The sequence below is a fragment of the Artemia sp. Qi Xiang Cuo genome, chromosome 10, assembly GCF_049724085.1.
Source record: "Artemia sp. Qi Xiang Cuo chromosome 10, ASM4972408v1, whole genome shotgun sequence".
In the NCBI taxonomy this organism is placed as follows: domain Eukaryota; kingdom Metazoa; phylum Arthropoda; class Branchiopoda; order Anostraca; family Artemiidae; genus Artemia; species Artemia sp. Qi Xiang Cuo.
This window is the reverse complement of record NC_142803.1, coordinates 67,555,098-67,572,093: the sequence shown is the minus strand read 5'-3', so window position 1 is coordinate 67,572,093 and position 16,996 is coordinate 67,555,098. Positions and strand designations below refer to the sequence as shown.

Here is a 16,996-nt window from a genome sequence, read left to right as displayed (position 1 = left end):
AGTTAAATGCACTTCATTAGTCAATTTTAAAATCATTAGTAATAAGTGAGCCAATCAGAGCTGGATCTCAATCAAAGCTGTTTCCTGGGGGGGGGGGGGTGACCTCCCCTAAAAAAATGTTTATCCGACTTGTAAAAATGTAACAAAAATGGATATAAAAAAATTTTTTATTTGTTTTTTGAGTTTTTTTTTGTGTACCCCCCCCCCCAACAAAAAAAATCTTTGAGTAAACCCTCCACCCCCAAGAAAAAAAGGTAGCCCTCCTTATATATGGAATTTGCTTTTGTTGGGTTAAAGGATTAATGCCCCGTACTTTCAGTTGACAAAAATGTTTTTTTAAATTTATATTTATGACCTTTTTTCAAATCTTGACAGGAAGCCCCCTCTTCCTTTCATCTATAAAATTTATCCTGGACCCTTCCACCGGAAAACTTTCCACCTCATGAAAAATCCCCCCCCCTCAAAAAAAATCCTTTATATTTCCAAATAACAAATACTATAGGTAAGCAATGGGGTCATTGCATAACTTGCATCTATTTCCCTATGGCCTATTTTGGGTCTTGCCACAGGGACCATGGAGGATCACAGGGGTCAGAGGCAGAGTTGTTGGACCTTTCATTAATAGCAAATCAAATAACAATCTCAATTTTTTGATTTTTTATTGGGGGAAAAGCATGGGCTAACATCCAATCTTTTTGGTCATTTATAAATAACGATAGAACTTATAATTTTCATTCAAATGAGCACTCTTCTAATCTTTCAGAACTATTGGTTTTATACAATCACCTCTGCGAGAAAAAAAAACAACAAACAAATAAACATACATCCATTATCTTTCTTCTGGGATACATGCACAAAATTCCACTTTTTGTAGATAAGAGCTTGAAGCATCTACAGTAGAGTTCTCTAGTATACTGAACCTGATTCCACAATCTTCATTGAGATTTTTTTACTTTTTGAGGGTTTTTCCTTCTTTTTCAAAAATCAGACAAATATTCTCAGGCTTGTAGGGCTGCTACTAGCAGGGATGTTGGGGGGGGGGGGCCAACCCTCAAAATGGGTACCTGGAGAAATCTAGGAAAGGTAAACACAAAGGATGTGCAAAAGCATAGAATGGTTGGCCCCACTCCCAATTTTACTTCCTGGCTGAAGGGCCAAGAAACAGAGATTAGCACCGCCGGTTGGGACTGTAAAGTCCAATGCCATATTCTTTACCTTTTTTTATGTTTTTTTTTTGGGGGGGGGAGGTTTACTGACTGGCTGGTCATTTTTATCAACTGTTTTTTTTTATTATTATTAATAATTAGCATAATGTTCACTTCAAATATGAAGCTTGAGAGCACAGTTCAGCCAAAAGAATTGTATATCCTGAAGAAGATTAGCCCCTTAGTTCAGTTTCTTGTAAGAAACATGTATACAAGTAGCTGGTGATCTAGTGGAGAAAGGAGTAAGACAATAGGAATAAAGTGATAATACAATTTGTATGCAAACAGAACTCAGAAGTGAGAACTTCACAATTTTCAATTAAAATATACAGATCAAACAGAATGAGAAATTGCTACTACAATGCTTCAATAAAAAAATCAAACATGTTGGTTTGGCACTTTCAAAACACATCATGACAAGGTGATCAAAACAGTCATCATCCATTGTTGTAGGGTGAACCAGGGTAATTCTGGACAGTGGGTAATTCCAGACACCCCCCTTTATCTTGCTAACCCGTTGTTAGATTTGTCTTGAAAAAATCACAGAGGTAGTGCCAAGACTCTAGTTTATGATTCACTATATCCGATTGACAACAGCCAGCACGTGGGGGAGACAGTCAGTCTTGAACCGGAGTCAGTCGGAGAAACTTTGATGGAAAAGTACGTATGGTGTCAGTTTTTTTGCATTTGCTGGTGAACGGTGTAATTTATGGGTTTTGTTGTTTTACCATTCAAAAGGGTTTTAATTAGGGCATTAGTGTGATTTTTTGCAGATTTTTATCTCTAACGGTTCTACTATAGGGTAGGTGTCGGGAATTACCAATTTTCTGACGCCCAACAGGATAATTCTAGACAGATGGTGAGGCCGTAATTCCGGACACAGAGGTGCATTTCCAGACGTTAGAAAATGTGATGCAATCAATTCCTTTTCATCGAATTTTGACCTCTGCCTCCTTGACCTGCGTTCTATCAGATATTGCTGAGTTTCTAGCAATGTAGCATGAGTTTACCGACCTATTTTCAGGAAAAATAGTTTTTTTCAGGGCCGATTATCAGCAATTTTCATTAGTTTTGGTTTCTTTCAGTGCAAACAACTTTTCTTCTTATACCTTTTACTTACCCTTGCTTTAACTTTCAGATGCCGAGGACACAGTAAAGCCGAGAAGATCTGGGCAAGGCGTTGGCAGAGGTGAAAATGGGTTTGCTTGATAATCAGACTCGCAGCAGCGAAGAATGGGATTCCAAAGTTGACGATTTCGGACTATTTGACTGCGACATCGTCGAAAGTGGGAGCAGGTAGACCTACACATCTGGATTTAGATGAAGAAGTGACACTTGCAAAGTGCATCAAAACCATGGACAAGAGGAGTGTTGAACTATCCCGAACCGATATAGTCGCTCTTGTAGGCGAATATGTGAAGGTGAACAATATGAAAACTACTTTTAAAGACGGTGTTCCTGGTTGGGACTGGTGGAAATACATCAAACAATGACACAACCTTAGTCTCAAGAAGCCTGAAACCCAAGAGAATTCAAGATACAAAGCCGAAAATCCATTCTTGATCTACGGATTTTTGATCTTCTCTCAGAGACGTTGAATGAACTTGAACTCCTCGATAAGCCCCACTTGGTGTACAACCTGGACGAGACGAGCTTCTGTACTGATCCTTCAGAGAACCTAAGTTGTGGGACAGAAGAACTCGCCATGTTTCTGCCAAACTGCTGGAACAGGGAGAGAAAACACAACAGTTCTCGGTTGCATCAACGCTGCAGGGGCAATTCTTCCCCCCTGATCATATTCAAAGGCAAATCTGTGTGGTCCACTTGGACATGCGATGACGCTTTGCCTGACACTTCATATGCTGCCAAAGAAAGGGGTTGGATGACGGCTGATGTGTTTTACAACTGGTTCAAAGGCCAGTTCATTCCTAGCGTTAGGCAAGAACGTCCAGTTCTGCTTCTTGTTGACGGTCATGGCTCTCATTTGTCGCTGCAAGTTGTGCAGCTTGCAATGAACGAAAACATCACGATTCTGAAGCTGCCACCCCATACGACACACATGCTTCAAGCTTTAGACATTAGCGTTTTCAAGGCTTTCAAAACCACTTATGACCAAAGGCTAACCAAATGGGCAAGGAAAAATGTTGGAGAGAAGCTACAGAAAGCAGATTTTGTCAAGATGATAAGTGAAATTAGAAAACAAGCAGATCCAGTTCTAATCCAGAAAGCGTTTGCATCAACTGGAGTTTATGATCCTAGCATACCAGAGAGAGCCAACCGTGTGAAAATCAGCAGAGAGCAGTTTGACCCACAGAAACTCAGAGCTTACAATGCCTTTCTTGAAGAAAAGAAAAGAGAACAAGCAAAGAAACCAGCAGAGAAGTCAACAGTCAATAGGAATAGTGTTAGAGTCCAGAGAGAAAGTGATAATCTAACCGTCAACATCAACATTTCTTCCCCTGAGAAGAAACCACCAACTCCAATGAAGAAGACCTTTGAAGAGCTCCTGTTAGAGAGTGTAAGAAGAGAACCGAGAAGTGAACCAGGGCAGTGGAAAAAGATCACTGAGAAAGCTGCGGAAGTGATCACTTCTAAGGTGTATTTAGAGCAACTTCAGAAGCATTAGGAGGAAAAGGAAAAGGCAGACAGGAAAAAGGGCGTGGGAAAGAAAACCAAAGCGAAAGAAACCGGTGATACCCAGACCTCTGATGCCAAAAGCAAAAAGATGAAGCCTTCACGAGAAGCGAACTCCCCAGTTTCCTTTTCTGACACCGAAAGCGAGTCCGATATACCGTACGCTGACACCAATGGTGACGTTTCTCTTGAAGAGACGTGTGTTCTTGATGACCTCGATCAGCCTGGCCCTAGCAAGAAAAAGATCGAAGCGAAGCTTGACCATTATTATGCTGTGTATTACGACGACTCACCTTATTTTGGCAGAATTGTTGACTTTGTTGATGAAGGGGTGGTTAGGATGAAGTTCCTAAAGCTCGACTCAGCAGCGACGTACGAGTTTAGCTGGCCCAAGAATAATGACATCACAGACGTCGGAGAAGAGTTTATCTTGGGAGGGCCCCTCACTCTGAAGGAAACTAGTCTCTTCACTCTAAGCGAGCATCACGCAATAGTGAAATACCAAAATAAAATGAAAAACAGCAATAGAAAAAGCATTGATCACCGAGGTCCTAGGTGTTTTGGTTTTAAACTTGGCTTTTATCAGTATTTCAAGTTTTCGTGTGTATAAGTTGCTCATTATTTCTAATATACAAATTTAAATGACATTATCTGATGGATTCTGTACTTATAAGAGATGAAGGCCCTGGCTTTCAGGTCCCCCAGTCCTTCAGAAGACTATTTAAATGCTGGCTCGTGGTGTTATAATCACTTTATTATCAAATTATCGTGAGAATCCATGGTTTGACACATTGGAAAAACAAGATTTGATTTTCAGAAAAACAAAATTACGACTGCAAAGCTGAATAACTCCGCTAGTTCTGAAGGTACGTGTATGAAATTTGGAAGAAGCATATATTCTGGGGTGCTTATACCACCAACCAAAGCTAAGATTTTTTACTCCTTCAGCTACAAAGATATTGACCTCGTCCGGAATAACCCATTTTTTGGTGGCTAATTCCGGACACTGTGGGAAATTTTCAAATGAGGTCACCAACCCCCTTTATAGTTTGAATTTCGGAAGTTTCTAGCTCTTGTATGAAAGCTAACAGTCTGAACTTTCATACGAATGCGATTTTACGGCGGGATTTTTAGTCTGTTGGCAGAAGGAATTTTGTGAATCCAAAATAAAGGTCAAAGTGTCCGGAATTACCCTGGTTCAACCTACATGAAAATGTCATGACCAGTTTCAGTTTGCTGAAACTTCTTTTCACCTTTGCCAAAGTTGGTAATGCTATCACAATGTACTGGCAAACTGATCAAAAACTTGTGAATATCAATTTAAATACATAAATTTCACAGAATAGGGTCTTAAAAGTGGTGCAATCTATGACTTTATAGCCTGTAAACCTCAGTCCTGGTCAATAGGTTTAGCTTTAGCTTTTCAAGATCTAGATCTTTTCCCAGAAACGTCCTTATGGCTTTCATAGCTCTTGTCCATTTTACCCAGTAGACTTCAGTATACTGGCTCTAGAAAAGAAGAGTTATCATGGTCTGTGTTCTCCAAGCCATGTATTAGGGCCCTGAGGATGCTGCAGAGTTTCTTGGCATAGAACAACTTGGCTCTAGGATTAGAAATTGTCTCTGAAAAACAAGCAGGTGGATACCTAGGAAACTTTTTAAGTTGGAACTTGTCTTTGCTGAGTGAACCAATTTTATTCTACTGCTTGCTTTTGATGCCTTAATCTCCCTCTTTATCTCAGATGAGAGCATTTAAGATGCTGTGTGTTGCCCTGAATCTTGTGTTTGAAATCACCCAATCAAGTTGTTGAATCAGATGCTTTTCTGCAATAATCTTGGTCTTAAACAGGACTTGGCATATGCACATATGCCTTGTCTTGCATAGTCAGTATGTAAGAAATGTGTATAGAAATTACAACCAAGTTTGTCAAGAATTATCAAGAAAAGATTTATTATTCATTAAGAATGCAGAAGATCCTGACTCATGGAGTAAAATGAAAGAGATTCTTGTATCATCTTGTGACAAACATACTACATTTATGTGGATCTGTAAGCCAAGAGCTCTTCCTTTTCTCACCCATGATGTTCAACTGGCAACCCAATAGAAAAAAAAAGTGGAATAAATATAAAGATATGTCAACACAGGTAAATTATGGTAGATTAAAGCAACTCTTTAATAAGCCTTGACAGTTTTCATGAAAACTTACAAGAGAGTAAGAAGAAGCAATTGGAGATGCTTCCAAATCAAATCCCAAGAAATTATGGAGGTTTGTTTCCCTGCAAAAAACAGAAGACTCAGTAACTGAGCTTTCTGTTGATGGAGCATCTATTACCAGCTTTAAAAAAATAGCTGAGTCACTGAACAATCAGTTCTAAAAGGTCTTCACTACTCCAGATAGAGATCCACTTCCCAACCAACCTAAGTATACAGTTGATAAACCAATGTCACCAATTACTGTCAGTAAAGACAACATTGAGGCTAGACTGAAAAACCTGCACCAGAACAAATCTGTAGGGCCTGACACAATACACCCTTAGAGATTAAAGGAAGTTCATGCAGAATTGGCCTTGTCTCTTGCAGCACTTTTCAAAAAATCCCTGGATACAAAGACAGTGCCTCAGGACTGGCTGAATGCTAATATAGCCCCTATCCATAAACGTGGCAGCCAATTAGACCCATCAAATTACTACTCTATTATCATTGCATTTATTATTTGGAAAATTCTGAAAGGAATAGTAAATGCTGTCATTGTCAGACACCTCACCTTCAAAACTCTTATTACACTGAGTCAGGCCCGATTTAGGTCAAGACGATCCATTGATACCAATCTGATACATGCATACAATTTAGTCAGAGAGCTCCTAGATAGAGGAATCCCAGTATACATCATTGTTTTAGATTTTGCCTAGGAATTTGACAAAGTGTGTCATCATTAGCTACAGGCAAAATTAATTGCAATTGGGGTAAGTCAGGAGGCTGTTGAGTGGGTGATGGTATTCCTAAAAGATAGAACGCAGAGCGTAAAGGTGGACAGAGAAAATAGTCAGGTATTTTACTCAGTTTGTACTGAAGTGGAAGGTGGAGTCCCACAGGGAACAATCCTTGGTCCAACATTATTTAACATTTATATCAACAATGCCCCACAATCTGTCAAAAATAAAATTAACTTATATGCCAATGATTCAAAAATCATCAGCCCTGCAAAAAGAACCAAAGATCAAGCCTTATTATAAGCTGATCTAGGCAAACTCTCTGACTGGGAAATTCTGGTATTTCCCAGTTTAGAAATTCTGGATAATTCCTTCTCACCCGGAATTTTGCTCTGCTCTGGCGAAACCTCCTAAAAGGTCACCTTGAAGAGCAGCCTATTGATAGTAGCTTTATTTTGCTTCTGAAAGAAAATGAGAAAAACCGGTGTGACTTTCGATTCCCAAGGGAGAATCTCATGGTAACAGTTTAACTTTTGGACTCTGAAACATTCAAGATAAATGAAACTGATGAGCGTCTAACCTTCTTGATGGTTAATCCTGCGTGATGGCTTCTTGGCGGCTGACATAAGGTACTTTATCACATCTGTGAACCGTATTTATCCAATCAACATTATGTCCCTCCACTTCAACTTGTGGTGAGTGTTTTGGGGCAGTAGAAAGAAATTCTTTTGTACAAAGAGGAGAGGGCCCTCGAAAAGCCTGAAGAGAGGCTGTAATCTCTGGAGCTGTCAGTGGATTAGCTACCCCAAACAGTTGTGTGAATGTCGCTAGTGGGGTTTCTCAGAAGAGCAGCAACTCTAAATCTTTTCATGATCATATATGATTAAAAAGAGGCTGCTCGAGCAAATAATGTGTCAGAACGATAATGCAGAACAGGATGAAAATGATGATGTGGTTCGGCGTCAAGTAGATTTATATCGGGGCTTGTCAACCCACACCAGGATATCAAAAGTTCCTGCCCTGGTTGATGCAATCAATACAATCACTGCCTTCTGGAAAATATATTTTACTCAGCTTCCATGGATTGCAGCTTTGGCAAGAAAAGTTCTACCGTTGGCGGTAACAGAAAGGGTTTTCAAGAGTGCAGGACTAATTGTTGCTGCTAAGTTCTTTGTTGGTCCCACACCATGTAAAAAAAGCTTATTTTTATACATGATAACTACAAGCTTGTCAAAGCTTTAAAGGAAAGTGATAGAGTTTATTTCCAACTAAATGTTTTGAATTTTTTATTCTGGCTCCTTAAACTGTCTCAGAATTGACAAAATAAGGAATTCAAATCTTAATTCAAATCAAATTCTGAAATTTAAAGCTAGAATTAAAAATCTAATAATATGTAAGGCTTTTCTTTATAAGATGTTGCCTCTTTTTATATAAAAGCTTTTCTTTACAAAATGCTGCCTCCTTTTCTTCTAACATCTCGGAACGAACTGTTCTTAAAGAATGACATGATAAGTTTTCTGAAAATTGGCTATGTAACAAAAAAAAATATAAAAAAATCAAATATCTAATCCTAGTCGCTAAAGTTGGATTTGCTTACCCACCATGTCCCAGTACGTCCACAACCGTGGTACCTTAATTGCCAAGATGGGAAGGAGGATAAATGATCTCTCATTCTCAAAGGAGTCCGTCGAAACGTTTAATTTTAAAACCTTTATTAGCCTATATCACTCTTAAGTGAGAGGATTTAATCTTGAGGCAATGAGAAATAATAGCCTCTGATGGGTTAAGGAGTAAAGTAGTCAAAGAAGTGGAATGCAGGTTGCAAGATCAGGAAATTCAGACATGAAGTAAGACATAAACTTCGGATTCCATCGAGGTTTTATAAATTGGCCATAGAATTCAGGTGCAAGTACATTTGTTTAATTCCAGCTTTATAGCTTAATTTGAACTAAATTTTAAATAACCTATTTTGTCGGATTAGTTCAAATATTAGGCAGTTTAAGGTTTCGCTATCGATCATATGGGTTAAAAGAATGTATGTGAAAAGTTAGGATTGATATCTCGTCCTTATTTTGTCCGAGGTTCGGTCATGGTATTGAAGCTAAAATGAATCGTGGACTGAATTCTGATAAAACTGATACCAATTTAGTTTTCAAAACTTTTTAAAAGTAGCGGAAAAATTTCGAAAAATGGAATAACGCCGAGAAATTGACGGCGCGTCGCCGAAAATGTTTCGGTGGTGGCAGAATTGTGTCCGCCGCCGCTGAATTTTATTTCGGTGCGGTTTTGGTGTCTATTTTTAGTGGTAATATAAAGCATTTATTTATTCTTTAGCATAGCATGATAGTAGAAGACGAATGTGTTTGAGGCATAGTTGAAGGTCCTTATGGATCCTTCTGAATTTTCTGGGGTATGCATAGTCTTCCCAAAAAAAGAAAAGAAAACATGAAAAGTGGTGGTGGAAGCAAGCAAGAAGAGAAGTGGTTGTTCTTTCGAAATATTCGCTTTGTGTATTTCTTCAGTATTTTCGTTTGGCCTTTGAAAACCCCATTTTTGATCGTTTTCTTTCTTCATGTTAAAGACAAAAGACTTATTTTTCTAAAACTATTTCGTAAATTGCTTGAGTTTCACTTCAGATTTTAATTTTAAATTCCTTTAGAAGGTAATTTCTTAATTTCTTATTAATTTTTTAATTGATAAGTAGAATGCTGTGACATAATATCTGTTTTGATCTAATTTTAGATCTATTTTCACAATCTTCAAGTCCTAAATTTAAAAACATATAGATTTGCCCTCTTGGAAAAACATGATGACATGTACATAATAGGCCTACAGTTTGTAGTGTTTAAAGCATTAAAACCTTGAATAAAGCTGTCATTTCAGGAGTTAAACCAAATTTTCCAAGTTTTGGATTTGGAAATTTACTAACAGAATAAGCTGACAGCTTTGTTTTGCTCTTTACCGTGAAATTTAATTATAACTTAAAATTCTCAACTGCACTTTAAACTTAGACAGTTTTTCAAAAAGACATTTTTTGAATTTTTCCACCCTTTAAAAAAATAATAATATGATTTAATATTAATCAAATTTGTAATGCCTATGACTGCTGAAGGAGTTTCGCCTTTTCTTTCAACTGTATTAATATAAAATATGCTCTGAAGGGGTTAAAAGTCATTATTAGTCATCAATCCTAATATATTTTGTATTTTAGGACTCTCCAGACTAAAATCTGTGTTGTATCCAAGTTTTAATGATAATATTTTATCTCTCATAGTTTGCACTAAGTCCATTCCAAATCTTTTTTGGACTTGACACAAATTCCGAAAATGGCCAATCCCATCACAGTTCTTGAGGATTCTTTCATTAAAAATGGTAAGTTGTACAGTTATTTTTTTTTGTCAGAATAAAAGAAAAGCTATTTTGTTCTATAAAATAATTATTCCTTTTTTTCCTTCTTGCTCATTAAAAAACAAAAAATTTTTTAACTGTATGTGTACATGAATCCAACGATTAAGGCTGAAGGGTGATAAAGTGACTTCTTTATGATGCAAGATACATTTAAATTTAATTTATTAGCTTTAATGTTTAAGTTTGGTGAGACAATTAAGTCATCCGGTTGAAGAATTTTCTGTCAATCTTCTCTGTGCTGGTATGATGTACGAAATATTACTATCAAAGCAGGGGGTTCAGATGGGAATATCTAATCATAATACATGTAAGAGATGAACAAGGTTAGTTGAATTCAGCTGCTAAACTTTGGGAGACAATATTTTGTATATTATGTTATAGGAACTAATGTAAAAAACTCCTAAGGATTGGTATTTTTTACTTTTACTTGTCTATTTTTTTTATTGTTAAGCTGTAGTTAAGTTTTGATGACACTCTTTACAGTAACATCACCTTGCAAAAATTGCTTTATTGAAAAGGCTAATAAATCCCTAAATGAATTAACAAGTCATATGAGATTTATCTGTCTATCTGTTTATATTTTTAAGAAGAATTTCATGAGTTTTTGTAGAATTGGTATTCCCATTATTTTAAAAGATAAAATTTGTTTGAATGGTATATTCTTAAATCCAACTTATGGTGTTAAATATTTAGGATATATCTTGACTGTAATTTGAGTTGGAAAAAACACTATGATGCAGCAAAAGTGGCAAGAGGATTGGGTCTTATAAGAAGGCTAAGGAATGAGCTTCCACCGAGAATTCTAATGATCCTCTATCATTCTCTTATGAATCCGTATCTGTCTTATGGTTGTTTGCTGTGGACTTATTCTTTTGTTTGAAGTTTTAAGAGTTCAATTTTTACAAAATAAAGCTGTTCATGCCTTAAGAGAGTATGTGAGATTCGAAAATTGCACTTTGAGTTGGTTCTCTAAAATGAAAGTTCTAACCGTTTATAAGTTAAGAGATTATCAAGTAGCTGTTTTTGGTTATCAATGTTTGAATCGTTTTTTGCCAGAGTGCTTTTGTTTATTTTTTAAGTCTAACTCGTTTTATCTTTGTTTTTATAAATAATATCTCTCTCTCTCTCTCTCTCTCTCTCTCTCTCTCTCTCTCTCTCTCTCTCTCTCTCTCTCTCTCTCTCTCTCTCTCACTCGCTCTCTCTCTCTCTCTCTCTCTCTCTCTCTTTTGATATAAAATATCGTTAACAAGTTTTTTTTGGGGGAGGGGGGAAGGGGTTGGGCCATGCAGATAAGGCCAGGGGTCAGATCGCTTGTGTTTTGGAATAAAATATCGTATTTTAGTGGGGGTAGAGGTTTGGCTTGTCTGATCTTTGAAATATTTTCAAAACCCTCACACCTTATATGTCCCTTGAACATAACATACAACACTTGCCCCATGGCTCTGGGGGTTTGTGTTGACCCTGGAGTTTTTGTTAGCCGATTTTTGACTTATTTTAACAAAATTGCTATCTAAAAAACTCGATCGGATGGATTTGAGGTAAAGAAAGTCCTCCGGTCCCTTTTGATTATTAAAAAGGGAACTAGAACTTTTAATTTCCAATAGAATGAGCCCCCGACGAAGTTGTAAAATCGTCCCTTCCATAAAAAACCTTATATACCCCTGGTTTCCGAGGGGATGTGTAAACCTTCCACGGTTGGTTGTGGGAGGAGGGGGCTAGTTGTAATCACATTACTTTTGACTCTCAAAAAGGGAACTAGAAATTCCGATTTACATTCGAATGATCCTCCTCTGAAGGTTGTGCTACCATCCTTTCCATAAAAACCTTACATGCCCTGGGGGCATAACTTACAAAACTTGTCCCGAGGCTCTGGGAGGGGGGGGCGGAGGGGCTGTGTTATCCCTGGAGTTTTTATTATGTGATTTTTGGTCAGTGTAATCCAGCAACTCGTTCTATGTTATGAATTTCAAGTTTAAATTCCTTCTATGTTTGTAAATTTCGTGAATTTCGTTGAATGTTTCTGGTTTTCTTTTCCTTGATCAAAAGTGGATTTTTAAAAAAGATTTGTGAACAAACCTGCACATATATCTGATTTTGTGTGTACATGTAATGTCTGTATATTTACATTTTTTACACGTAACTAAAGAGAAAAAAATTGTCTGATTCGTGTAGTAAGCTTTACTGTTAGATTTTTGTATGTCCGTCTAATCTAAATTTTTTTTTAGAAGTTGAAGATGCTTTACCAGGTCACAGCGAGAACTCCTTTCATTTTCCGAACCATCTTTTGTCACCAAAATGTGAAGATGCTCCTTTGCTCAATTTACCTGGTATTTCAGGACCATGTAAATTTGAATACGACACCCAGGAATCCAAGTGTTCTTTCAATGAAGGTACATCAGAAACATTCTGTTTTGTTGACTGAAATATATTGAATAATATTCTATTGGACAATAATAGGACAAAGGGGCTTAATCTTAAGATGGAACTTTTTTTTTCTTATTCCAATGTGCAGGTATTTGCCAAACCGTTTTTGTAGTAACGAACTGTAAGTAAGAAGTAGCCCAGCTCTATAGTAGCCGAAACTCTAAATTTTCCTTATTTTCGAAAAAAGAGTGAAACATCCTTAAGTCATAGAATCTTAATGAAAATCACACCATCAGATTCAGCATATCAGTAAACCCTGACGTCGAGTTTTCAAGCTTCTATCTGCTTCTCTGCTGCCTGAAGAAAGCTTATAACAAAGCTTAAACAAAATAGCCATTTTGTTTACCATAGTTGAAAAGCCTTTTAAATCTTTTTGTTTTTTTAAGACTTTATAGTTTGACCTACTATATGTTTGACGAAAAAAAAATTTCAGAAATTTTTAACAACATAGACACTTTTAAAATCTGGATGCAAATAGTTGTGTTTAATTTAGTTTCATACCTCCTCTAGTTGACCTGAAATATAAAACTTGATTCCATTCACAAATCAACTTTGTTTACTTTCTTTGATAGCTTTTATGCACTTACGTTATTTTGATTTGGTTAAATTTTAAGAGCAAAAGTAGCCCCGAAAGTTTGAACATTATATCCTCAGTCGTTCTTGGGATACTGCTGAGAAACCTTATTGGAAAGTAGAATTAACACAGGGAATATTTATGTAATCTTAAGCAAAAATTTATTTTTTGAACACAAGGTGAAATTGGGCGGGTGGACATGGGAGGGGGGTTAGTTGCCCTTCAATCACTTTTGACTATTAAAAAGGGTATCAGCACTTTCTATTTTCAATCGAATGAGCCCTTTTCGAAGTTCCTACAACAACTCCTTCGATACGAAGTGCCCTGGTCTAAACAAAAAAAGAAAAAATACATTGTACTCACATCAATCTTTTTTATAAAAATATCAAGCCTTCCAATCATTTCTACTATTAAAAAGGGCACTAGCCATTTCAATTTCCAATCGAATGAGCCCTTTCTGAGTTTCTACGACAATGCTTTCTATAAACACCGTATATGCCCCCAGGGCATAAATTATAACCCTTGGCCTGAGGGCTGTGAGGGTGTTGTCATCCTCAAAGACCTAATTTCCAGAACTTTCAACCACGTTAAACAAAACGGCTATCTCAAAAATTTGATTGGATGCGTTTGGGGAAAAAATGGAGTGAGAGGGGCGTTTGTTGCTCTCCAATCACTTTCCAGGAATAAAAAATGCACTAGACTTTTTAATTTCAAATTTAATGAGCCCTTTTGAAGTTTTTACGACAACGCTTTAAATAAAAACCTCATATGCCCCAGGGCATAACTTACACACCTGGTCCTGCGGGCTCGGGGGGAGGGGGGTGGTATGCTCAAAGAAATTATGCCCGGATCTTTAAAATCCGTTGAACAACAGGGTTGCATCAAATTTTGATTGGATGTGTTTGGGGAAAGGGTGGGCATGAGAGGGGGTTACTTGCCCTCCAGTCACATTCGACTATTAAAAGGGGCTCTAGCCGTTTTAATTTGCAATCAAATGATTCCTTTTTGAATTTTCTACGACAACGCTTTCGATGAAAAAAAACCTTTTGTGCCCTCAGGGCAGAACTTAAAACTCTTTCCCTGAAGGCTTTGGGGGGAGTGTCATCCTAAAAAACATAATTTCCGGACTTTTTAACTAAGTCGAACAATATGGCTATCTCAAAATTTAGATTGGATGTGTTTTGGGAAATGGTAGGTGTAAGAGGGGTGTTAGTTATCCTCCAATCACTTTCGACTTTTGAAAAGGGCACAAACCCTTCTAATTTCCAATCGAATGAGCCCTTTCTGAAGTTTCTACAACATCAGTATCTATAAAAATATTCCCCAGGGCATAACTTACAACCCTTGCCCTGAGGGCTCTGAGGGGGTTATCATCCTCAAAGACTTAATTTCTAAAACTTTTAACTATCTTGAACAAAATGGCTGTCTAAAAATTTTGATTGGATGTGGTTGGAGAAAAGGTGGGTGTGAGAGGGGGGTCAGTTGCCCTCAAGTGGCTTTCGACTATTAAAAAGGGCACTAGACCTTAGAACTTCCAATCGAATGAGCCCTTTTTCAAGTTTCTACGACAAAGCTTTCAATTAAAAACCTTACATGCCCCTAGGGCATAACATACAGCCCTTACCCTGAGGGCTTTGGGAGGGGGGTTGTCATCCTCAAATACCTAATTTCCAGAACTTTCAACTACGGTGAACAAATTGGCTATCTCAAAATTTTGATTTGATGTGTTTGGGGGAAAGGTGGGCGTGAGAGGGTGGTTAGTTGCCCTCCAATTACTTCTGACCATTAAAAAGGGCACTAGCCCTTTGAATTTCCAATCGAATGAGGCTTTTTTGAAGTTTCTATGACAACGCTTTCTATAAAAACCTTATATACCCCCAGGGCAAAACTTACAACCCTTGCCCGCAGTGCTGTGGGGGAGTGTCCTCCTCAAAAATATAATTACTGTCTGGAAATCAACTACGCTTAACAAAATGACTATTTCAAAATTTCTATTGGATGTATTTTGGGAAATTCTTGCCAGGGAAGTTGTGTTAATTGCCACCCAATCACTTTCGACTATTAAAACGGGCATAAGCCATTCCAATTTCCAATCGAATGAACCCTTTTCGAAGTTTCCACAACAATTCCTTCGATACGAAATACTCTGGTCTAAAGAAAAAAATAATAATACATTGTGCCAACATTGTTCTTTACTTATGCAGCGCGATTGTACTGCTTATGATAGATGGAAAAGATGTCTCTGGTCAAATGAGTTTATAATTACAATGAGAGGTCTCATTCAAACGAAATTAAAAGTTCTAGTGCCCTTTATAGGTGACCAAAAGATAGGAGGGTAACTAGACCCCGTCCCACCCCTTTTCCCCCGAAATCGTACTATAAAATTTTCGAGATATCCATTTTGTTCATCATAGTTGAAAGGCGCAATAACTATGGCTTTAGATATAACTTGACCCCCCCCCCCACAGCCCTAGTGGAATGGTCTTTAAGTTATAAAAGTTGTCCATTGTTTACGCATAGTGTTTGTTGTTGGGAAGCATGCATACATTTTAGGATGGGAAGACGAATTATCTGCTAGGTTTTTTTTCACGGGGTGACCTTCATGGGGAGATAAGGGAATTTTCCAGAACTCCTATAATTTTTTTTTATATTTCTTGCTTTCTCTTTTCTGTCTCAATTTTACGAATTGTTAAGGGTAGTTGCCCTTAACAGTTGTTAAGGGTAATTGCCCGGGTAAATTTTCCCCGGGATTGAATTGTCTAGATATATCCGTGAAGAGGGTATTTTTCCGTGGAGGTTGTGCCAGATTTCATGGGACTATTTAAAAAATGATCAGAAATTAAATTTTAAAACAAGTTTTTCCAACTGGAAGTAAGGAGCAACATTAAAACTTGAAACGAACAGAAATTATTTCGTATATGAAGGTGGTTCCTCCCTCCTCAACACTTCGATCTTTACGTTAAAGTTTTAATTTTGTCCCAATTCTTTAAGAAGGGCTTCTGAAACAGTATGTTTGTTTAATTGGAACAGTAAGAAGCTTTTTTCTAAAGTACTAAAAACTTTAGCGTAAAGAGTGAGGTGTTGAAGAGGATACACTGTAAAAAATTGTTTGAGATTCAACAAAAATTGTTTGTTACGTTTATCAACAAAAATCACACAAGGGTTCTCTTTTTTAATTAGAAAAAATTCAACTCAGAGGGTTACATATGTTGAGCATTGGTTTTTTTAGGATGGGGTAGCAGCTTCATAAATTTTCTATCCAAGGAAAATCACAAAAGAAATGTATTGCTAAACAAAATTGTTTATTAAAAGGGGCCTGAAAGTTTCAAGTTAAAACCCTTAGCTGTTCCTAAATTATTACGGATACACCTTTTTGTTTAAGCCATTTGTATATATTGTCCTTTGATTTAGTTAAAAGTGCCCCTCAGCATTCACTAAAGTTTCACAATGACACCCTAGCTCTTTTGAAACACAATTGGGTTAAAACATTCCTTCCTTTCTCAATGATAAATCCTGTGTGTAAACAATCAAAAATTGCATAATTTTTAAATCGCCCAATAATTTGCCTCAAAATAAGTGTATTTTTCATTGTTAATATTTTAAAAATTCCTTATTGTTTTCTCTAAATAAATATTTTTCAAATTTTACTCCTCCTCAGGGTGCATATAGATTTAGTTCGAAATACCCCTCAGTATTCATAGAAATTTCATATTTAGACCCTTACTCTTTTATGACACAACCAGGTCAGAACATTTTTCTCTTTCCCAATGACTAATCTTGTATCGCCTATTCTTTCTTGCCAGTGTCTTGTATTGGAAGC

General features: G+C 37.1%; 2 protein-coding genes and 1 pseudogene across 3 annotated transcripts in view; all 3 read left to right on the top strand.

The window, feature by feature from the left end:
* Nucleotides 1–16,996, top strand: part of LOC148948079 (uncharacterized) — a 211,106-nt pseudogene that overhangs the window by 165,964 nt on the left and 28,146 nt on the right. The gene's annotated exons all lie outside the window — the stretch shown is intronic.
* The window catches only part of LOC148948074 (uncharacterized), a 407,093-nt gene continuing 398,901 nt past the window's right edge, over nt 8,805–16,996 (top strand). Inside the window, exon 1 of the mRNA XM_089096084.1 lies at nt 8,805–10,018. The gene's annotated coding sequence lies outside the window, so the exon portion shown is untranslated. The remainder of the gene's footprint in view (nt 10,019–16,996) is intronic.
* The window catches only part of LOC148948078 (uncharacterized), a 47,448-nt gene continuing 40,460 nt past the window's right edge, over nt 10,009–16,996 (top strand). The window contains exons 1-2 of the mRNA XM_089095691.1: nt 10,009–10,142; nt 12,404–12,568. Of these exons, the coding sequence (XP_088951817.1) occupies nt 10,097–10,142; nt 12,404–12,568 (211 nt within the window). The 5' untranslated portion in view covers nt 10,009–10,096. The remainder of the gene's footprint in view (nt 10,143–12,403; nt 12,569–16,996) is intronic.